This window comes from Hyperolius riggenbachi, chromosome 3 (assembly GCF_040937935.1).
Source record: "Hyperolius riggenbachi isolate aHypRig1 chromosome 3, aHypRig1.pri, whole genome shotgun sequence".
Lineage (NCBI taxonomy): Eukaryota > Metazoa > Chordata > Amphibia > Anura > Hyperoliidae > Hyperolius > Hyperolius riggenbachi.
Window position 1 is genome coordinate 34,232,155 of NC_090648.1, and position 24,179 is coordinate 34,256,333.

General features: G+C 50.0%; 1 protein-coding gene across 3 annotated transcripts in view; it reads left to right on the forward strand.

Annotated features, from left to right (window-relative positions):
* Window positions 1–23,844, forward strand: part of WRAP53 (WD repeat containing antisense to TP53) — a 36,527-nt gene extending 12,683 nt beyond the window's left edge. For all 3 annotated transcript variants that reach the window (XM_068272084.1, XM_068272085.1, XM_068272086.1), the window contains exons 5-11: window positions 5,734–5,822; window positions 7,980–8,070; window positions 11,551–11,683; window positions 13,064–13,272; window positions 16,025–16,128; window positions 20,097–20,231; window positions 23,032–23,844. In XM_068272084.1, coding sequence (XP_068128185.1) covers window positions 5,734–5,822; window positions 7,980–8,070; window positions 11,551–11,683; window positions 13,064–13,272; window positions 16,025–16,128; window positions 20,097–20,231; window positions 23,032–23,191 — 921 coding nt within the window. In that variant the 3' untranslated portion in view covers window positions 23,192–23,844. The remainder of the gene's footprint in view (window positions 1–5,733; window positions 5,823–7,979; window positions 8,071–11,550; window positions 11,684–13,063; window positions 13,273–16,024; window positions 16,129–20,096; window positions 20,232–23,031) is intronic.
* Window positions 23,845–24,179: the final 335 nt, after the last annotated feature.

Below are 24,179 nucleotides of genomic sequence, written 5' to 3' on the forward strand. Positions count from 1 at the left end.
AGGCAGGTGTTTTCAGGTTTTCACTATGGGGCTTCGTTAAATTGTAAAGCTTATGGTAGAAATCCTTAAAGGTGTTTGCTATATCTTCATTTTTGTGATGTTTGGTGCCCTTTTTATCAATAATCTGGGCTATATATGTGCGCTGTTGCTGTGCTTTGAGCGCCCTGGCAAGCAACCTTCCGGATTTATTGCCATGCATGTAGAAGAGATGTTGGCATCTCCTAGCCGCTTGCTTAGCATTTTATTTTAGCATATTGTTAAGCCTATTTCTTGCTGTTTGGAGTTGTATCAGAATGTCTCCCCCAGAGCTGTTCTTATGTTTGCATTCGAGGTTGCGTATCTCATCCAACAACTGTTGGATCAATATCTCTCTTTCTCTCTTACGTTTTGCTCCTAGGCTAATCAGAAATCCTCGCAGCACACACTTATGCGCTTCCCAGACGATGGAAGGAGACACACCCTGATCATCATTGATGTGGAAATAGCTTCGTATTTGTTCTTTCACCACTTCTCTCACAGACTCATCCTGTAGCAGAGCTATATTTAGCCTCCATGTAAAGGGAGTCTCCCTTTTGGATTTGCAGTTAAGTACTGCGCTCACTGGGGCATGGTCTGAGTATGATATGATGCCAATGTCTGCAGCAACATGTTCAGAGAGAAGGTTATGCGAAAGCAGGATGTAATCAATCCTTGAGTACACATTGTGTACGCCTGGGTAAAATGTGTAGTCTCTTGTGTCCGGGTGTGTCACCCTCCATACGTCTACTAATTGTTTCTCGTGTAATGCCCTTTTGATTCTATTTAATTTTGCGTATGCGACAGATGATTTGCCATGTGAGGAGTCTGCCTTCGGGTTTAGAGCCACGTTCAGGTCCCCCCCAATGATAGCACTACCCTCCATGAAGCTTTCCAGCTCAGAGAGGAATTTCACAAGGAATTTATCTTGGTCCATGTTAGGGACATATACTGAGCCCAGGGTGTATTTTTGATCTTTTATGAGACCTTTTACCAGGACAAATCTCCCTTGATTATCTCTTTTAACATCAATTTCAGTGAAGGGAAGTGTGCCAGCGATAAGTATTGCTGTACCTTTAGTTTTAGAGATGGGCGAGGAGCTGAAGTATGAGACAGGGAAATGTTTGTCCTTTAATTTAGGGTGTTTGCCTTCCTTAAAATGCGTTTCTTGTATCATAACTATGTGTGCTTTCTGCTTCCACATGTCAGTTAAGAGGATTCTTCTCTTTTCAGGTATATTTGTGTTAATGGATATAACTTTCATATGGGCCATCTTGTTTCGTTTTTGTTTAGCTTATAACCAGGGGCGTAGCAATAGAGGTCGCAGCGGTCGCATGCGCGACTGGGCCCGGCTCCTGAAGAGGCGGGGGAGGGGCCCGGGGGGGCCCATGTCTTTTTATAGTGCGGCCAGGACTGAGTGCGGCCCGTGCGCCGTGCACGCTATTGGGAAGGGGGGAGCCGCAGCTGCGGGGAGAACTGCCCGACCTCTCCCTCCCTCTCCCCGGGCCCCCCCCCTTCAGATGCAGAGTGACGCGCACGGAAGCGCTGTAGGCTGAAACTCGCCTCCGTCCCTGCGTTCCAAGCGCCGCTGATCTCCTCTCGCTGTATAGATTTTGTTACACACTGCTTCCAGCTAAACAGGAAGCAGTGTGTAACAACATCTATACAGAGCGGGAGGAGACCAGCGGCGCAGGGACGGAGGTGAGTTCTGCCTACTACAGCGCTTCCGTGCGCCGCGCACTCTGCATTTGAAGGGGGGGGGGGGGGGCGGGGAGAGGAAGGGAGGGAGAGGTCGGGCTGCTCTCCCCGCAGCTGCGGACCTACCTACCTACCTAATCCTGGGGGGCAGCTACCTACCTATCCTGGGGGGGCAGCTACCTAATCTATCCTGGGGGGCAGCTACCTAATCTATCCTGGGGGGCAGCTACCTAATCTATCCTGGGGGCAGCTACCTAACCTATCCTGGGGGGGCAGCTACCTACCTAACCTATCCTGGGGGGGCAGCTACCTACCTAACCTGTCCTGGGGCGGCAGCTACCTACCTAACCTGTCCTGGGGCGGCAGCTACCTACCTAACCTGTCCTGGGGGGGCAGCTACCTACCTAACCTGTCCTGGGGGGGCAGCTACCTACCTAACCTATCCTGGGGGTGGCAGCTACCTACCTAACCTATCCTGGGGGGCAGCTACCCACCTAACCTATCTGGGGGGGGGGGGGGTAGCTACCTAATCTAACCTATCCTGGGGGGCAGCTACCTAATCTATAATGGGGGGCAGCTACCTACTCTAACCTATCCTGGGGGGCAGCTATCTACTCTAACCTATCCTGGGGGGCAGCTACCTACTCTAACCTATCCTGGGGGGCAGCTACCTAATCTAACCTATCCTGGGGGCAGCTACCTAATCTATACTGGGTGGCACCTACCTCATCTAACCTATACTGGGGGGCAGCTACCTCATCTAACCTATACTGGGGGGCACCTACCTATCTAACCTGGGGGCACTTACTTGTCTAACCTGTATTCGGGGCACCTAGCTAGCCTATACAGGTGGCAACTATACTGGCTACCTATACTGGGGGCACCTACCTATCTAACCTATGCTGGGGACAACTATTCTGGCTACCTATATTAGAGGCACCCACCTAGCTTACCTGTACTGGGGGCACCTATCTATCTAACCTATACCGGCGGCGCCTGCCTATCTAACCTATACTGGGGGCAACTATACTGGCTACTTATGCTGGAGGCACCCACCTGGCTAACCTATACCGGGGGCAACTATACTGGCTTACCTATGCCTGGCTACCTATACTGGGGGGACCTATAGCTGGCTATAGGGATTTGGATATGTGTGTGCGTCGGGTGTTGCCGGGGGAGGGGGGCTGTTGTTGCCGTGGGGGGGCCCACATCCAGATTCCGCATCGGGGCCCAGAGGTTTGTAGCTACGCCACTGCTTATAACCTAAGATTACGTCCGGAGGAAACCCCAACAATCTGCCCCCAAGTAAACAAACAAACATATAAGCAGGATCTCGTAAGCGGATCCTTGTCTTCAACATGAAGAGAACTATAGTATGAGCTTTCGGTAAGAGCATGTCCCTGTCTTGCAGGGTGTACCTATGTGGGATGTGAGATACCACGCCTCTCAACGTGAGACTGGGATCTCCCTCCCCACTCGCCATTTTAATGTAAAAAGAAAAATGTTTAACATGTAAAACAAGTAACTCCCAAAAGGATTGCATCTTTTCCGGGACCCCTCTAGGACTATGCATCTGACCCCTGTGCTGATGTACAATCACAGGTATACCCCATATAACACGTGTTTCAGTTACTCCCAACCACTTCTAGTAAGGTAATTCTCTTTTCTCCCCCCCCCCCCCCTTTGAGAGATCATTATATAGGGTGGCATATGTCACTCAAGTCGTCTGTGGCGTTCTCCCCCACCCCCGTCCCACCCCCACTAGGCGTCCGATTTGCCCATGAAGGCGGCAAGGGACTGCCAGTGGTCTTATTTCACATAATATTTATATTATCAGTAGGCCCTTAAGCATTCAACGACACTCCGCGCAGAGTATCAGAAGGGGCAGAGACTGTGTGGCCCTCAGGCATACTTGAGGTTTCAGCAAGCATATTCATATATAAAGGCACAAAAAATAAATTTCTGCAATAGGATAGAGCGAGATGTTAGTTGGTCAGCAGCAGCATATGATATTGCAAATGTAAAGGCAGTCTGTTTGCGTATTGCTGGGCCTAGTGGATCTGTGTGCATAACAGTCCCATGTTGACACCCTGGGATGTCAAGAACCTGGTGTAGCATATAAATCTTGCGCTGTATAGAGTGTTCGCACTCGGGTGGAAGCTGGGACTGGGCCTGGGTTCATCCTCTGCACCCCTATACAGGCCCTCCTCTCCAAGGGGATAGCCCCTTTGTCCTCTTCCGTGCTGTGCATGACCCCCGGCCTCCACGTCTCTCCGGGGTAGTGAAACAGTCTGGCCATTAGATACTGGAGGGTACGCTGCAGGCCACGTGCACAAGTCTCTGCAGTGGGTAGGGGGTCTAGTAGTGTTTGGGTAGACTGTAAGTTAATATGGGGCTGGTCGTTTATGTACTTATCTGTGAGTCCCAGAGGTTTCTCCAGATCCGGGCCGCGTTAACTACTACACCTCCGGTTGCGGGTTACGGTTCCCATTCCTCTGGCGCTTCACTCTTTGCGGCAGGCCCAGCAACATCTTCTCAGGCTGCCACTCCGGGAGATTCACGGAAGGTATGTCTAACTTTTGGAACAGTTCAGGAAGCTCCGAGGGAGTTTTCAGAGAGAAAGCTTGATCGTCTTTTTTAATGTAGAGCTGGAAAGGGAAGCCCCAGTGATATTCTGCTCCCTTCTCTCTTAGGACTTTTAGCAAGGGTTGAAGTGCCTTCCTCTGCGCCAGAGTGCTTGGCGCCAGGTCTTGGTACAGGGAGATTTGGCTGCCATTGTAGACAATACTGTTTGCTTTCCGTGCCGCCACCATGATCGCATCTTTAGTACTGTAGTGGTGCAGTCTGCAGATGACATCCCTGGGCGGCTCACCTTCCGCTGGTTTGGGTCGCAGGGCCCTGTGTGCTCTATCAAATTTTATCTCCGGGCCGTCCGGTTTTTCTAGGAGGTCATTGAAGATGACTGAGAGCGCAGAGCCGAGTTGTAGGGGAGGGACCTCCTCTGTTAGGCCGCGCACCCGTATGTTGTTTCTGCGGCTCCTGTTTTGTAAGTCTTCCAGCCCCGATCTCAGTAGCGAGTTTGTGGACGCTTGTTGCTTCTTCTCTGCTGATATCTCTTTGAGCTCTGCTTTCATCTTAGATATCTCTGCTCTCATGGCGGCGGATTCCTCCTCAAGCACATTTTTTCTCCCGCCATGATCTCCCAGCGTGTCTTGGATCCCCTGTAGCTCAGCTCGGATGGCCGAGTTAATCCGATCTGCCAGGTCAGAGAGGTCCTCTTTTGTTGCCAAACTGTGCAGGTAGTCCTTTATCTCGTTCAGAGATTTAGTTGTGGCGGAATCCGACTTCACAGGCAGCTGTGGTTGGGCCTGGAGTAGAGGCGGTGGCAGCCATCTTGGCTGGAGTCTGAGTTGCTGAGTTGCGTGTCAAAAGCTGTAGGACTGAAGTTTGCTTCAATTTCGCGTTTTTGTGAGGTGGAGATGTGTCCTGTACCTTCTTGGACCTTCTGGACATGTTCTGTGACCAAAAGTTTGGAAGTAAGTTTGTTTTTTATCTCTATTTAGGCGAGTGGGAATAGGAGCCCTCTTGAAAGACGTCTTCACGCGGGCATAGCAGGCTCCGCCCCCCGCGATTAGCGTTTTTAATTCTGATTGGTCCTTTCAAATTATTTACATTTTTTTTTTTTTTTTTTTTACAGTTTGCAGTAATTTAAAAATCTTCTGTTTTAAGAAAGCAAACTGTTGTTTTCCAGGAATTTAAAATCGCACACAAATCGTTATGTGTAGCGATTCCTTAGCGATTTGCCAGCATGTGATTTTGCTGATCGCAATCACTACTGTGGAATTTGTGACATTTATTTCCATTGGCAGAGCGTTTAGGGAAATCACTAGCGACTTCAAGTGCTCCCTAAACGCTCACAAAAGCGCTCTAGTGGCTTCCAGGCCTCACTGTTCAGCTTTTTACTTGCATGTGTTGCAGTTGTGAAAATGACTGAACTATGTTGTTTTCTGTTAATTCCAGGCCCCCGTTCTCCGCATGGCTGAGGGCGACACAATCTATGATTATTGCTGGTATCCTCCTATGACTTCTTCTGATCCAGAAACATGCTTGTAAGTCTGCCTCTATTCCGTGTGTGTTATGTCTCCCTCCAATACAGTATGTAGAATTCCTCTTGTCCAATCACTAGAGACCAGTGACATCACTGACACTACATATTCATGAGAGCACATCCTGTCCAATCACTAGAGACCAGTGACATCACTGACACTATTCATGAGAACACAGCCTGTCCAATCACTAGAGACCGGTGACATCACTGACACTTCATATTCATGAGAGCACAGCCTGACCAATCACTAGAGACCAGTGACATCACTGACACTTCATATTCATGAGAGCACAGCCTGACCAATCACTAGAGACCAGTGACATCACTGACACTATTCATGAGAACACAGCCTGTCCAATCACTAGAGACCAGTGACATCACTGACACTGCATATTTATGAGAGCACAGCCTGTCCAATCACTAGAGACCAGTGACATCACTGCCACTACATATTAGTGAGAACACAGCCTGTCCAATCACTAGAGACCAGTGACATCACTGACACTGCATATTCATGAGAGCACAGCCTGTCCAATCACTAGAGACCAGTGACATCACTGCCACTACATATTCATGAGAACACAGCCTATCCAATCACTAGAGACCAGTGACATCACTGGCACTTCATATTCATGAGAGCACAGCCTGTCCAATCACTAGAGACCAGTGACATCACTGCCACTACATATTCATGAGAGCACAGCCTGTCCAATCACTAGATACCAGTGACATCACTAAAACTACATATTCATGAGCACAGCCTGTCCAATCACTAGAGATCAGTGACATCACTGACTCTACATATTCATGAGAGCACAGCCTGTCCAATCACTAGAGACCAGTGACATCACTGACACTTCATATTCATGAGAGCACAGCCTGTCCAATCACTAGAGACCAGTGACATCACTGACACTTCATATTCATGAGAGCACAGCCTGTCCAATCACTAGATACCAGTGACATCACTGAAACTACATATTCATGAGCACAGCCTGTCCAATCACTAGAGACCAGTGACATCACTGACTCTACATATTCATGAGAACACAGCCTATCCAATCACTAGAGACCAGTGACATCACTGCCACTACATATTCATGAGAGCACAGCCTGTCCAATCACTACAGACCAGTGACATCACTGCCACTTCATATTCATGAGAGCACGGCCTGTCCAATCACTAGATACCAGTGACATCACTGAAACTACATATTCATGAGCACAGCCTGTCCAATCACTAGATACCAGTGACATCACTGAGTCTACATATTCATGAGAGCACAGCCTGTCCAATCACTAGAGATCAGTGACATCACTGACTCTACATATTCATGAGAGCACAGCCTGTCCAATCACTAGAGACCAGTAACATCACTGCCACTACATATTCATGAGAGCACAGCCTGTCCAATCACTAGAGACCAGTGACATCACTGCCACTTCATATTCATGAGAGCACAGCCTGTCCAATCACTAGATACCAGTGACATCACTGAAACTACATATTCATGAGCACAGCCTGTCCAATCACTAGATACCAGTGACATCACTGAGTCTACATATTCATGAGAGCACAGCCTGTCCAATCACTAGAGACCAGTGACATCACTGGCACTTCATATTCATGAGAGCACAGCCTGACCAATCACTAGATACCAGTGACATCACTGAAACTACATATTCATGAGCACAGCCTGTCCAATCACTAGATACCAGTGACATCACTGAGTCTACATATTCATGAGAGCACAGCCTGTCCAATCACTAGAGACCAGTGACATCACTGCCACTTCATATTCATGAGAGCACAGCCTGTCCAATCACTAGATACCAGTGACATCACTGAAACTACATATTCATGAGAGCACAGCCTGTCCAATCACTAGAGACCAGTGACATCACTGCCACTTCATATTCATGAGAGCACAGCCTGTCCGATCACTAGAGACCAGTGACATCACTGAAACTACATATTCATGAGCACAGCCTGTCCAATCACTAGAGACCAGTGACATCACTGACACTTCATATTCATGAGAATACAGCCTGACCAATCACTAGAGACCAGTGACATCACTGACACTTCATGTTTTTAGTAAACCACCTTTAACTCCAACATCTACAATGACGGTTAATGTTTCCTTCTTGTTTTCAGCATTGCCAGCAGCAGTCGAGACAACCCCATTCATGTTTGGGACGCCTTCAATGGAAAGTTAAAGGCATCTTACCGGCCATATAACCATCTAGTAAGTGCCGTAGGGATTTAAACCAGCCAGCAGGAGTATGGACCGGCATAAACCTCCCTTCTCTGTCACCCTGCAGGAGGAGGGGCAGGCTCACAGCTCCCTTCTGTCTCTGTCACCCTGCAGGAGGAGAGGCAAACTCACAGCTCCCTTCTGTCTGCGTCACCCTGCAGGAGGAGGGGCAGACTCACAGCTCCCTTCTGTCTGCGTCACCCTGCAGGAGGAGGGGCAGACTCGCAGCTCCCTTCTGTGTCACCCTGCAGGAGGAGGGGCAGACTCTCGGCTCCTTTCTATTACCCTGCAGGAGGAGGGGCAGACTCACAGCTCCCTTCTGTATTGTCACCCTGCAGGAGGAGGGGCAGACTCACAGCTCCTTTCTGTCTGTGTCACCCTGCAGGAGGAGGGGCAAACTCATAGCTCCCTTCTGTCTGTGTCACCCTGCAGGAGGAGGGGCAGAATCACAGCTCCCTTCTCTGTCACCCTGCAGGAGGAGGGGGAAGACTCGCAGCTCCCTTCTGTCTGTGTCACCCTGCAGGAGGAGGGGCAGACTCGCAGCTCCCTCCTGTCTGTGTCACCCTGCAGGAGGAGGGGCAGACTCGCAGCTCCCTCCTGTCTGTGTCGCCCTGCAGGAGGAGGGGCAGACTCGCAGCTCCCTTCTGCCTGTGTCGCCCTGCAGGAGGAGGGGCAGACACAGCTCCCTTCTGTCTGTGTCACCGTGCAGGAGGAGGGGCAGACTCCCAGCTCCCTTCTGTCTGCGTCACCCTGCAGGAGGAGGGGCAGACTCACAGCTCCCTTCTGTCTGCGTCACCCTGCAGGAGGAGGGACAGACTCGCAGCTCCCTTCTGTCTGTCACCCTGCAGGAGGAGGAGGGGCAGACTCACAGCTCCCTTCTGTGTCACCCTGCAGGAGGAGGGGCAGACTCTCGGCTCCTTTCTATTACCCTGCAGGAGGAGGGGCAGACTCACAGCTCCCTTCTGTATTGTCACCCTGCAGGAGGAGGGGCAGACTCACAGCTCCTTTCTGTCTGTGTCACCCTGCAGGAGGAGGGGCAAACTCATAGCTCCCTTCTGTCTGTGTCACCCTGCAGGAGGAGGGGCAGAATCACAGCTCCCTTCTGCCTGTGTCGCCCTGCAGGAGGAGGGGCAGACACAGCTCCCTTCTGTCTGTGTCACCGTGCAGGAGGAGGGGCAGACTCACAGCTCCCTTCTGTCTGTGTCACCCTGCAGGAGGAGGGGCAGACTCACAGCTCCCTTCTGTCTGTGTCACCCTGCAGGAGGAGGGGCAGACTCACAGCTCCCTTCTGTCTGTGTCACCCTGCAGGAGGAGGGGCAGACTCACAGCTCCCTTCTGTCTGTGTCACCCTGCAGGAGGAGGGGCATACTCACAGCTCCCTTCTGTGTCACCCTGCAGGAGGAGGGGCAGACTCAGCTCCCTTCTGTCTGTGTCACCCTGCAGGAGGAGAGGCAGACTCACAGCTCCCTTCTGTGTGTCACCCTGCAGGAGGAGGGGCAGACTCACAGCTCCCTTCTGTCTGTGTCACGCTGCAGGAGGAGGGACAGACTCACAGCTTCCTTCTGTCTGTGTCACCCTGCAGGAGGAGGGGCAGACTCACAGCTCCCTTCTGCCTGTGTCGCCCTGCAGGAGGAGGGGCAGACTCACAGCTCCCTTCTGTCTGTGTCACCCTGCAGGAGGAGGGGCAGACTCGCAGCTCCCTTCTGTCTGTGTCACCCTGCAGGAGGAGGGGCAGACTCACAGCTCCCTTCTGCCTGTGTCACCCTGCAGGAGGAGGGGCAGACTCACAGATCCCTTCTGTGTCACCCTGCAGGAGGTGGGCAGACTCACAGCTCCCTTCTGTCTGTGTCACCCTGCAGGAGGAGGAGGGGCAGACTCACAGCTCACTTCTGTGTCACCCTGCAGGAGGAGGGGCAGACTCACAGCTCCCTTCTGTGTCACCCTGCAGGAGGAGGGGCAGACTCTCGGCTCCCTTCTGTCTGTGTCACCCTGCAGGAGGTGGGGCAGACTCACAGATCCCTTCTGTGTCACCCTGCAGGAGGTGGGGCAGACTCACAGCTCCCTTCTGTCTGTGTCACCCTGCAGGAGGAGGGATAGACTTACAGCTCCCTTCTGTCTGTGTCACCCTGCAGGAGGAGGGACAGACTCACAGCTCCCTTCTGTCTGTGTCACCCTGCAGGAGGAGGGACAGACTCACAGCTCCCTTCTGTCTGTGTCACCCTGCAGGAGGAGTGACAGACTCACAGCTCCCTTCTGTCTGTGTCACCCTGCAGGAGGAGTGACAGAATCACAGCTCCGTTCTGTCTGTGTCACCCTGCAGGAGGAGTGACAGAATCACAGCTCCCTTCTGTCTGTGTCACCCTGCAGGAGGAGGGGCAGACTCACAGCTCCCTTCTGTCTGTGTCACCCTGCAGGAGGAGGGGCAGACTCACAGCTCCCTTCTGTCTGTGTCACGCTGCAGGAGGAGGGACAGACTCACAGCTTCCTTCTGTCTGTGTCACCCTGCAGGAGGAGGGGCAGACTCACAGCTCCCTTCTGCCTGTGTCGCCCTGCAGGAGGAGGGGCAGACTCACAGCTCCCTTCTGTCTGTGTCACCCTGCAGGAGGAGGGGCAGACTCGCAGCTCCCTTCTGTCTGTGTCACCCTGCAGGAGGAGGGGCAGACTCACAGCTCCCTTCTGCCTGTGTCACCCTGCAGGAGGAGGGGCAGACTCACAGCTCTCTTCTGTCTGTGTCACCCTGCAGGAGGAGGGGCAGACTCACAGATCCCTTCTGTCTGTGTCACCCTGCAGGAGGAGGGGCAGGCTCACAGCTCCCTACTGTCTCTGTCACCCTGCAGGAGGAGGGGCAGACTCACAGATACCTTCTGCATGTCACCCTGCAGGAGGAGGTTGTGATTGGTTATCTCCATGGCTGTATGTGTATATAAATGTGTGATTTAGAGCATATGTTCAGACACTGACTTTGGCTTGAGAAAGGAGGGGGTCCCCTCCGAAACGTTGCTTCTTTTGTCAATATGTCTTTTATAATAAAGAGCATTAATACAACTGATGGTGCTGGACTCTACGTTCTACTAAGCAATTGGAGACGGGAGTGCTACCTATCTTCTGGTCCAGGCACATCACCAGCACAAATACAGGTGTGCGATCCACAAGTACTTTCTACCCTGCAGGAGGAGGGGCAGGCTCACAGCTCCCTGTCTGTGTCACCCTGCAGGCGGAGGGGCAGGCTCACAGCTCCCTACTGTCTGTGTCACCCTGCAGGAGGAGAGGCAGACTCACAGCTCCCTACTGTCTCTGTCACCCTGCAGGAGGAGGGGCAGGCTCACAGCTCCCTTCTGTCTCTGTCACCCTGCAGGAGGAGGGGCAGGCTCACAGCTCCCTTCTGTCTCTGTCACCCTGCAGGAGGAGGGGCAGACTCACAGATCCCTCCTGTCTGTCAGTGTAAAGCTAATGATGTGATCTTGTTTTCAGGATGAACTGACAGCTGCTCACTCGCTCTGTTTTTCTCCGGATGGGTCTCAGCTGTATTCTGGGTTCGATAAGATGATTCGGGTGTTTGATACCTCTCGCCCGGGAAGAGACTTCAAGTGCCGCCCCACCTTCCGTAAGTGTCTTGGATAATAAAAGTAATCTGAATACTCTGTTTTATGTAATGGTAGGGAGTGGAGGATGCAGAGTCCTCCAGCAGCACAGAGTATATCAGGAGAGTTAGAAGGAGGAGCAGAGTCCTCCAGCAGCACAGAGTATATCAGGAGGGGAGCGTTAGAGAAAGGGCAGCGTCCTCCAGCAGCACAGAGTATATCAGGAGAGGAGATTTAAAGGAAAGAGCAGAGTCCTCCAGCAGCACAGAGTATATCAGGAGTGGAGAGTTAGATAGAGGAAGGAGCAGAGTCCTCCAGCAGCACAGAGTATATCAGAATGGGAGAGTTAGATAGAGAAAGAAGCAGTCCTCCAGCAGCACAGAGTATATCAGGAGAGGCGATTTAGAGGAAAGAGCAGAGTCCTCCAGCAGCACAGAGTATATCAGGAGTGGAGAGTTAGAGGAAGGAGCAGAGTCCTCCAGCAGCACAGAGTATATCAGAATGGGAGAGTTAGATAGAGAAAGAAGCAGTCCTCCAGCAGCACAGAGTATATCAGGAGGGGGGCGTTAGAGAAAGGGCAGCGTCCTCCAGCAGCACAGAGTAGATCAGGAAAGGAGAGTTATATAGAGGGAGGAGCAGAGTCCTCCAGCAGCACGTTATATCAGGAGAGTTAGAGTAAGGAGCAGAGTCCTCCAGCAGCACAGAGTATTAGAGGAAGGAGCAGAGTCCTCCAGCAGCACAGAGTATTAGAGGAAGGAGCAGAGTCCTCCAGCAGCACAGAGTATATCAGAATGGGAGAGTTAGATAGAGAAAGGGCAGCGTCCTCCAGCAGCACAGAGTTGATCAGGAAAGGAGAGTTAGAGGAAGGAGCAGAGTCCTCCAGCAGCACAGAGTATATCAGAAGAGGAGAGTTAGAGGAAGGAGCAGAGTCCTCCAGCAGCACAGAGTATATCAGGAGAGGAGAGTTAGAGGAAGGGCAGCGTCCTCCAGCAGCACAGAGTATATCAGGAGAGGAGAGTTAGAGGAAGGAGAAGAGTCCTCCAGCAGCACAGAGTATATCAGGAGAGGAGAGTTAGATAGAGGAAGGAGCAGAGTCCTCCAGCAGCACAGAGTATATCAGGGGAGGAGAGTTAGATAGAGGAAGGAGCAGAGTCCTCCAGCAGCACAGAGTATATCAGGAGAGGAGAGTTAGATAGAGGAAGGAGCAGAATCCTCCAGCAGCACAGAGTATATCAGGAGAGGGGAGTTAGAGGAAGGAGCAGAGTCCTCCAGCAACAGAGTATAGCAGTGGAGGGAACTAGTAGGCGAGACCTCCAGTAACACATAGCAGCATATAGTGTGTTGGTATTGGACTGTGTGACGTTTGGTGTTTGTCTGATTGGAGTTTATTGAATCTCCTGCAGAGAAGAAGGTTGGTCAGCCGGGAATCATCTCCTGCATCGTGTTCAGCCCCAATCAGGACATCTATGCGTGCGGCTCGTACTCCAAGTGTCTGGGCCTGTACTCCTACCTGGAGGGGATCTCACTGGCTGTGCTGGAGGGGCACCAGGGGGGCGTCACCCACCTGCTCTTCTCTTCTGATGGAAACTGCATATTCTCAGGGGGCAGGAAGGTAAGTCTCTGTATTACTGGAAGATTTCTTCTCTCCTGATATACTCTGTGCTGCTGGAGGACTCCGCTCCTTCCTCTATCTAACTCTCCTCTCCCTAAATACTCTGTGCTGCTGGAGGACTCCGCTCCTTCCTCTATCTAACTCTCCTGATATACTCTGTACTGCAGGAGGACTCTGCTCCTTCCTCTATCTAACTCTCCTCTCCTGATATACTCTGTGCTGCTGGAGGACTCTGCTCCTTCCTCTATCTAACTCTCCTCTCCTTATATACTCTGTGCTGCTGGAGGACTCTGCTCCTTCTTCTAACTCCCCTCTCCTGATATACTCTGTGCTGCTCTGACTCTGCTCCTTCCTCTATCTGACTCTCCTCTCCTGATATACTCTGTGCTGCAGGAGGACTCTGCTCCTTCCTCTAACTCCCCTCTCCTGATATACTCTGTGCTGCTGGAGGACTCCGCTCCTTCCTCTATCCAACCCTTCTCTCCTGATATACTCTGTACTGCTGGAGGACTCTGGTTATTCCTCTAACCCTTCTTTCCCGATATACTCTGTGCTACTGGAGGACTCTGCTCCTTCCTCTAATGCTCCTCTCCAGATATACTCTGTGCTGCTGGAGGACTCTGGTTATTCCTCTAACCCTTCTTTCCCGATATACTCTGTGCTACTGGAGGACTCTGCTCCTTCCTCTAATGCTCCTCTCCAGATATACTCTGTGCTGCTCGAGGACTCCGCTTCTTCCTCTACATAACTCCCCTCTTCTGACTTTGTGCTACTGGAGGATTCTGCTGCTTCTACTTCCTAATGTACTCTGTGCTGCTGGAGACCTCTGCTCCTTCCTCTATCTATCTAACTCTTTTATCCTGGTATACAGTCCTGGCCAAAAGTTTTGAAACTGTCAAAAATATTGGAAATTAGAAGTTGGCGCTTAAATTTTTATAATAGCAATTTGCATATACTCCAGAATGTTATGAAGAGTGTTCAGATGAATTGCATAGTCCTTCTTTGCCATGAAAATTAACTGAATCCCCAAAAAACCTTTCCATTGCATTTCATTGCTGTCATTAAAGGACCTGCTGAGATCATTTCAGTAATCGTCTGGTTAACTCAGTTGAGAATGTTGATGAGCACAAGGCTGGAGATCATTATGTCAGGCTGATTGGGTTAGAATGACAGACTTGACATGTTAAGAAGGGTGATGCTTAAAATCATTGCTCTTCCATTGTTAACCATGGTGACCAGCAAAGTAACGCATGCAGCCATCATTGCATTGCATAAAAATGGCTTCACAGGCAAGGATATTGTGGCTACTAAGATTGCACCTAAATCAACAATTTATAGGATCATCAAGAACTTCAAGGAAAGAGATTCAATTCTTGTTAAGAAGTCTTCAGGGCATCCAAGAAAGTCCAGCAAGTGCCAGGATTGTCTCCTAAAGAGGATTCAGCTGCCGGATCGGAGTGCAACCAGTGCTGGTGGAAGTGTCCCGGAATCCTCCCTCGACAAGCCTGACAAGCCTTGCTTTATTTACCTCTCCTGGCTCCAGCGGGGGCGCTGTTGCGGCTCTTAGCACGGAGATAGGCGAAAATAGCCGATCTCTGTCAGGTTCGCTCTACTGCGCAGGCGACTTGTACCTGCGCAGTAGAGCGGGCCGACAGCGTTTGACTATTTCCGCCTCTCTCCATGCGGAGAGCCGATACTGTGCCTGCGCTGGAGCCGGGAAGGTAAATATTTACATCGCCGCCGTTCCGGGAGGATTTTTGCCGCCACCATGGGACCGAGGAGGACGGGGGAAGCCTCAATAGGATCCGGAGGCTTCCCCCACCCGAGGTGAGTACCCTCCAGGGGAGGTTTTCTTTGTTACAGGTTTTCTTTAAAGGGACACTTAAGCCAGAAAAAAATGAGTTTTACTCACCTGGGGCTTCTACCAGCCCCCTGCAGCAGTCCTGTGCCCTCGCAGCCACTCACTCATCCTCTGGTCCCCCGCTGCCAGCTAGTTTCGTTTTATGCCGACAGGCCCGTCAGGACTGGCCACGCGTAGCTTTTTCCGCATTCCCGACTGTAATTAGCGCTATTGCGGGCCGCAACGCGTACAAAAATACACGTTGCCACATTACGAACCATAGATATGCGGCAACGCGTATTTTTGTACGCGTTGCGGCCCGCAATAACGCTAATTACAGTCGGGAATGCAGAAAAAGCTGCGCGTGGCCAGTCCTGACGGGCCTGTCGGCAAAAACAAAACTAGCTGGCAGCAGGGGACCAGAGGATTAGTGAGTGACTGCGAGGGCACAGGACTGCTGCAGGGGCTGGTAGAAGCAGAACTAGCTGGCAGCGGGGGACCAGAGGATTAGTGAGTGACTGCGAGGGCACAGGACTGCTGCAGGGGCTGGTAGAAGCCCCAGGTGAGTAAAACTCATTTTTTTTTTTCTGACTTGAGGTTCACTTTAAGCTCTAACTTGAAGAGAAACTGCTGAGGACTAGGGCAAAGTCGCCCCCTATCCAGTGGCAAGACTTTCTCCAAAGTGTTCCAAGGTTTTTTGGCCACGGAGCCTTGGAACACTTTTATAGGAAAAAGGTCACAGTGGTTTTGCCGAGGGTGGGGGAGAGGAACAACATTTCAGAGCTCTTATGATTTACAGTTGACGGGTGAGAGGGTGATTTACTGCTGTTGACACGCGCCAATGTATGCAACCCTGAGATATTGCAGAACAATTTAAGTTTTTCTCTTAGGAATGTGTGTTTTTTCTTCCAGGACCCGGAGATTCTGTGCTGGGATGTCAGACATCCTGGACAGATATTGTCATCATTTAAGCGAGCTGTTGCCACCAATCAGAGGATCTACTTCGACATGGAAATGTGAGTCCCCCTCCATTATAGCAGTTCTGTGTCAGTGCCAGGCAGCAGCTGTAAAGCACGCAATATCTGGGCAATGCAGGTGATGGAGGCCTGTGATGCTAGTCTGGCATATTCTTTTATAAATCCACATCTATAATATAATATATCACCATTCTCTGCACTTTGATTACAGTTTTTACCTAAAATACATTATTAAGATCTGTTTTATTTTTGCATCGTACATGCAGAGCCCTTGTAACGCATGCATAGCGTGCTTGGAAAGATTTTGTAACTACCCTCTCTTTCTCCAATATTTGGGGGCAGTTCTGTACTCTCACACACCCCTAAGTTCTGTTGTGACGTCCACTGTGGTCACATGACGCCCACTGTGGTCACATGACGCCCACTGTGGGCACATGCGGAGTAGATGGAGAATTGGGCAGCATCTGGGTTAAAAGGAGGTGTTTCAGCTGGAAACTGAAGGTAGCTATACAGTCACCCCCACAACTGTCCTTGTTCATCTGCTAACTGGAGAGATACCACAAGGAACATTATACTTTAACGGGAACCTGAGATGGGAAAGAGAAAAAATATACATACCTGGTGCTTCCTCCAGCCCCTGTCAGGTGGATTGCTCCCTCACCGTCCTCCTAGGACGCATCACTGCTCCTCTAGGTGGGCCGGTAAATCCTCCAGTCAGTGCATGCGCAGTCCAGCTATGCGTGGTCATGTGGCCGGGAGCGTTCTGCACCTGCGCAGTAGTACTGAGCGTGACACTGCTGTCCCCTGAGAGGCTCTAAAGCGATCCACTGTCATAGGCTGATACCTATGACAGCCGATCGCGCTGATTGGCTGGCTGGGGAGAGAAGAAAGGGAGGGACTGGCCAGAAAAAAAAAATATATATATATATATATATATATATATATATATAATGGCAAAATGTATTTATTTAACAAAAACAATTTTAAATATTTATAAAAAAAATAAACAAGCACCCCAGAAAGCTCTGTTGGTGGGCAGAAAAGGGGGGGGGGGAATCACTTGTGTGCTGAGTTGTGCGGCCCTGCAACTTGGCCTTACAGCTGCAGTGGCCTAATTAGTAAAAAAAAATGGCCTGGTCACTAGGGGGGGTTTAACACTGCGCTCCTCAAGTGGTTAAATACGAAGCACCCTCATGTATTTTACCATATATATCAGTGGGAACATTAGAGAAAACACCTACACTGCTTTATGCTTCATCCTTCACCGCTCAGCCTGCTTGTTAGCATCCCTGATAAAATCCCAGACAGAGCATTCAGTCTGGCTTTGCTCAGGAATCTTTATAGCTGAGTCATAGCAGATCCAGAAGGGGGCAGGCTTGGGCTTGAAAAGACATCAGAGAAGACAGACTCAGCTGTGATGATTCCTGAGCAAAGCCAGACTGAATGCTCAGTCGGGGATTTTATCAGGGCTGATAACAAGCAGGCTGAGCAGTGATGGAAGAAACAGAGAGAAGCGTAGGTGTTTTCTCTAATGTTCCCACTGATATACATGGTAAAATACATGAGGGTGCTTTGTCTCTGGTTCTCTTTAAACAACACTGTTCACACACACCGATATTCCAAAACGACAATGTCATTTGAAATCTTTGTGTGCAAGCGGAAGTGACATTTCACATGACATGCACGCATGCCCTGGAATGATCTGTACACACCGGCCGACTGCACGATATCTGCCCAGTAGTCCCAACTCAGGCTTCTTTTAACCACTTGAGGAAATAAGTGTTAAAACCCACCCCCAGTAACCAGGCCATTTTTCTGTTAATTGGCCACTGCAGCTTTAAGGCCTCACTGCAGGGCCACAAAACTCATTTTTTATTTATTTTTTTTCATAAAACCCTCCCTCCCCCTACCAGCCAATCCCTGTGATCAGCTGCTTAAGCCTATGACAGCCGATCACTCATGTGGGTCTAGAGGGGACAGCCGTGTCCCCTGTACAGCGCTGCCTTAGATTGCAGCGCTGTACCCTGTTAAAAGACGGCGGTTTCACCGTCTAACAGTGTCCTAGCGGCGATCGGTGCTGGGAGACTGAAACCGGAGCACCGTCATTGAAGTGGGGATGGCGCACATAGGCGTGTGCAATCCCCTGCAAACTCCGCCCCCAGGACTGCACGCCAATTGGCATTAGGCGGTCCTAGGGCTGCCGCTGCATCCACTCCAATTGACATGGAGCAATCTTCAAGTAGTTAAAGCGGAACTAGATTAAAAAAAAAGGTACTTACCTGGGGTTTCTGTCAGCCCCCTGCGCCTGCGCCATTTCCAAAACGATCCTCCATTTCCCTGCTGCGGCTCACTTTTATTCATGCCGACTTCTATTGCGTCTGCGTGGCCCTCGTATGCGCTCCTGTGGCCAGGAGTGTCTTGCTCTCAGGCGCAGTGAACTAGGACACGCACGGCAAGGGCCACACAGGCGCAGTTGATGTCAACTTCTCGAAGGGAATGTGAACCACAGCAGGGGAAGGAGAATCGTTTGGTATCCTTGCGGGCACAAGGCAGGTGCAGGGGGCTGGCAGAAGCCCCATGTAAGTGAAACTCAGAGAGAGAGTGTGTGCAATCCTGAGAAAGCCTATTAGAGTGAACATACTAAATGGGAAGCATCGCCATGTGTCTCTATACCAGGGAGGAGGGGTAGTGGCATTAATAGAATATGAAAATCATCTGGGAAGGGGACACCATTGTTGGCATAATAACTGAGGGAGCAGAATAACCGTTCCACTGTAGTGGGCCACTCTGGCAGGAAGAGCAATAGTAAAGGAGGAGGTCAGTATAGTAAGAATAGCACCTCTACCTGTGGTTTATGTACACTCTGACTGGTTTCCAAAACGGACTAGTGTCGTTGCCAATTCAACCATTATGCAAATTCTACTAATATGGTCCTTTTTTCTGCCAGCCAAACAATTTGAATAAGCCTTTATTGAGCCTTTTTATTCAAGTTACACGGATATTTTTCATGTCAAGTTGTGTGTTTTGTATCAATAAAGTTTTTGTATTATCTTTGAGACACTGCATTTTTGTGCAATTTTTTTATCTATTACATAAAGTCCAGTACTTATTGTTCCATAGTTTCAAGTAAGACTGGAGAGAACTGCCTGCAGCTGTGGTGGTGTAAGGGGAATCCAGGCCAAAGAGAGCAAGCAAGGGATTTTGGGGAGATAATACCTGCCCTCTGTAGTTTCCATGGTTTCTCAGGTTAATCGCCAAGGATTATTTTCAGACAGACTTGCAACATTCATACAGCTCTAGCATTGCGCCTGAGACGCTGAGTCCTCGGTTGCACCCCACTGGCGGGAATCATACCCTCAGGTCCTCAACCGAATACTGAGAGCCCTTTCTATTATATTGTGCCATTGCCAGGTAGGGATGGTCAGTGAGATGATGAAAATGTTATGCTAATATATGCAGCTCGGATATGAACCAGTCATATCCAGCAGCAGTTTTTAAGGGCTGGTTCAGACGGACGCTTGCGGAGCGTTTACTGCGGGCGTTCGGAACGTGAATGGGAATTCAAGTGAATGAGAGCATTTGCACCGAGCTTTTCCACGCGTTTACACGAACGCAGCGCTCGGGTCTCGATTTTCACTTGTGTTCGAGGTGCCCCTGGAAGCTACATTTAGCTTCCAGGGGCGGCCAACCGCGACGGGTAATGTCCCCCTAGGGGAAGAAAAAACGCGACGCAAAGGCGGCTGAAAGCCTGACCGCGCAGCCGCCGCACGTCATCAAACGCGACGCCGCGCAGCTGTCCGTGTGAACCAGCCCTAATGGATGTAGCACTTGGAGATGCAGGCTATCCCTTCTGTGTATTGTGCTGTGTATGGCAGGCGGGGTTGTGCTGATTGCCTTTCCCTGCATCTGATCTCTTGGGCCGAGTTCCATGGATGTGAGTCGGGTGATCTTTGTACTCTGCAGCCTAGCCATGTACATGTTACTTTACCCTCATCTTCTTTCCACAGCTCCGGCCGTTACCTCCTCAGCGGGGACACGCAGGGTCTGGTGACAGTTTGGGACATGATGTCACCTCCTGTTGAAGGCGTATCGCTCCCCGTTCTTCAGTTCCAGGCCCAGAGGGACTGTGTGAATGGGATCAGGTTAGTCACTGTTTTGGGGGCACTTTCATTGTTTCTCTGTTGTACGGCTACCCCGATCCTCATTACAAAATGACGCTTAAACCAAACCGCTCTCTTTAACCTTATCCCCATGCTGACATCTGAACCAACTTCCTTCCTTAACCACCCTGGCGTTCTATTAAGATCGCCAGGGCGGCTGCATGAGGGTTTTTTTTAAATAAAAAAAAAAACTATTTCATGCAGCCAACTGAAAGTTGGCTGCATGAAAGCCCACTAGATGGCGCTCCGGAGGCGTTCTTCTGATCGCCTCCGGCGCCCAAAAGTAACACGGAAGGCCGCAATGAGCAGCCTTCCGTGTTTGGCTTCTCCTGTCGCCATGGCGACGAGCGGAGTGACGTCATGGACGTCAGCCGACGTCCTGACGTCAGCCGCCTCCGATCCAGCCCTTAGTGCTGGCCGGAACTATTTGTTCCGGCTGCGCAGGGCTCAGGCGGCTAGGGGGACCCTCTTTCGCCGCTGCTCGCGGCGGATCGCCGCAGAGCGGCGGCGATCGGGCAGCACACGCGGCTGGCAAAGTGCCGGCTGCGTGTGCTGCTCTTTATTTCATCCAAATCGGCCCAGCAGGGCCTGAGCGGCACCCTCTGGCGGTAATGGACGAGCTGAGCTCGTCCATACCGCTAAGGTGGTTAAAGGGAACCCACAGTGAGAGGGATTTCTTGTAAACAATGCCAGTTGCCTGGCAGCCCTGTTGATCTTCTGGCATATGTAGTGTCTGACTAAAAACCCTGGAACAAGCATATGGCTAATTCAGTAAAACCTGAGTCAGTTGTCAGAGTACCTGATCTTCATATGCTTGTTCAGTGTCTATGGCTCATAGTGTTAGAGACACAGGATCAGGACTGCCAGGCAACTGGTATTGTTTAAAAGGAAATAAATATGTCAGCGTCCATATCCCTCTCTCTTTGGGTTCCATTTTAACTTTACCCCCTCCTGATGCCTAAAGTGAAATGAGACTCTGAAGCCTCCTAAAATTACACTTTTTTTTGCCAGTCCTGTTAAGCATTAATGGGCTAGCTGAAAAGCTGCTATCCCATGGCAAAAGAAGGCTTTATTCACCCCCTGCCAGTGGATTTTGCTGCCCGGGGAGGCAGAGCTTTGAGCTGCAGCTCTGCCTCCAATCGTGTCTATCTCCCACGGATCTCCGCCTCCTCCTGCCCCTCTCAGTGACAGAAGACAGAGGGGCAGGAGGAGGCGGAGATCCGCGGGAGATTGATGCGAATGGAGGCAGAGCTACAGCTCAAAGCTCTGCCTCCAACAGGAAGGAGCCCCGCAATTTGCCCCGGGCATTTTGGGGTGAAAAAAGCCACGGGATAGCCCAGTAATGCTTAACAAGACTGGATAAAAAAAGGGTAATTTTGGAGGTTTAAGACTCTGTAAAGTGATCTAAGAAGCTCCTGGCTTCAAATAGCTGAAAGGGCTGCCATGTTTCAGGAGTTAAAAAACCCCTGCTGCTTTTACAATGTCTTATCCAGGATAGGTGTGAAATTTCTTCAAGTGCGTCTTATGTTTTCTGTTTGAAGTACAATGGGGGAAGGCTCAGGGTTTGTTTGTGGTCAATTAAGCCTAATGAGGTGATTTCTTATCAGCCTTCCATCATCTGTTGCCTTCATGGACGCAAGAAGTGTGCATTTTAACCCTTAAATGTAAAAAGATGAGGTAAAATAAAAGTTTTTTTTTTTTTAATAATAAACCACATTTTTAGAATGCATTTTTAATTTGCTATAGAGCTGCACTGGGTGTTAAAAATGATGCTCGGTTCACTTTCTTCCCTCCTATTTTGACGTCAACCCCGTCCTGGCACCCAGTCATAAATGATAAATCTTATCCCCCCCCCCCCCCCCTTCCCAACATACACACACACCACACACACACACACTAACCTACCAACCATATTCTCCATCATTGACCCTACGAAATAACCATTAACCTATACACACTTTAAAGGGAATCTGAGTGAAAATAAACTGGTGATCTAATGAATTGTATGTGTAGTACAGCTAAGAAATATAACATTAGTTGCAAAGAAAAGTCTCGTATTGTTTCCCGTACAGGAAGAGTTAAGAAACTTATTTATGCAAAAGGAGCTTCTCTGAGCTCTCCGACTAACTTAATCAGAGAGCAGTGCTATTTTCTGAAGCACTTGTACATCAGAGTAACAATGAGAGACAACTTCAGATAAGTTTTTACTGCAGGGAAGTTCAAAGGTTCATTAGCTCTGCTCTGTTTTATAGTTTAAAATGCAGAGTGTAGTTTGTAAACTGTAAATATTAGAGAATGATGCAATGTTATAAAAAAAAAGCTATATAGCAGAAAATAAAAATGACTCTTTGCTACTAATGTTCTATTGATTATCCTACTACTCATACAATTCATTATATCAGAAGGTGTTTTTTTTTTAACTTTAGAGTTACTTTAACAAAAAGCAAAACTTTCTAGCCCAAGTTCACCAACAGACCCCCAGGTGTCGGCACTTTGCCAGTTTATAGTCGAGTGCTGTATTTGCCGTGTCTCAGAGACCCTTTTCAGAGAAATGTAGTAAGCACTACCTCCAGTGCAATTTGTAATGCAGATAAAAGCAATGCATCGTCCCCATAATCTACAATAATGTGGGTTTGGTGAGTAAACAGGAATATAAATAACTCATTCACCAAGAAATGACCATAATTTATGACTGAACTACAGTCCCCCCTATTGGTGGATGCTATCATGACAAATTTAATAACCTCCAGTGCTGATGAATACTTCTGTCTCTTGTCCACAGTCTGCACCCCTCCCTGCCCATCCTGGCTACAACGTCAGGACAGAGGAAGTTCCCTGATTCGGAGGACAGTGGTGACGAATCCCAGGAGCCGCTGAAAACCAGCAAGACTGGAGAGAACTGCCTGCAGCTGTGGTGGTGTGGGGGATGCCAGGCCAAATAGAGCAAAGGATTCTGGGGAGGGAAGACTAATCCCAGGAGCCGCTGAAAACCAGCAAGACTGGAGAGAACTGCCTGCAGCTGTGGTGGTGCGAGGGAAGCCAGGCCAAGTAGAGCAAAGGATTCTGGGGAGGAAATACAAATCCCAGGAGCCGCCAACAACCAGCAAGGCTAGAGAGAACTGCCTACAGCTGTGGTGGTGCGGGGATAAGCCAGACCAAGTAGAGCAAAGGATTCTGGGGTGGGAAGACAAATCCAAGAACTGCCCAAAACCAGCAAGACCGGAGAGAACTGCCTGCAGCTGTGGTGGTAAGCTGAAGTGGAGAAAGGTCAAAGAAGGTGGCAGGTGGACCCCTTGATGCCCACTGGGTCCCAAGCACCTGCCTAGGTTGCCTGGTGGATGATCCTGCTCTGAATGGCACACAGACGGCTGTATATCACCCCTTTCACCACCATGCAAAACGAGAATGGTTTTGTTTCTGGGCTATAAGCTATGGCCATCCGAGTCTTGTCATTCTACACACTGCTGTATCAGGCGTCTTTTTTTATTATGTATATAGTTCCCTATAAGAGGCTGTAAAGATTTTATACTGGAGTCTGTGTATAGGTTTTGTGTATAGGCTTTCTACAAAAAATATATATCCTCTATAAAATCAATTGTGTTTTTTATTGATTATAATTAAGTCTAATAAGCCTGTCTGATTTGTATTGTGACTGCTTAACGTTTGGGGACCGGCAGCCTAACCCCCCTTAAGAACCAGGTGTTTTTGCATGGTAGGGGGGTGCGCGCGTTTGGGGGGGGGGGGGTCAGGCAGCTGGATCCCCAGTTCTGTGTGCTGGGCATTCGTGCCCCCCCCTTAAGCTAGCAGCCTTCACTCACCTTCCCTCCAGCGATGAGCCGCAGTGGACGCAGTTGCGCCGGCCGGCATCTCTGCTCCTACTGCCGCTCAGTTTCGGGTCGCTGCTTGATGACTTCATCAACCCGGGACGTC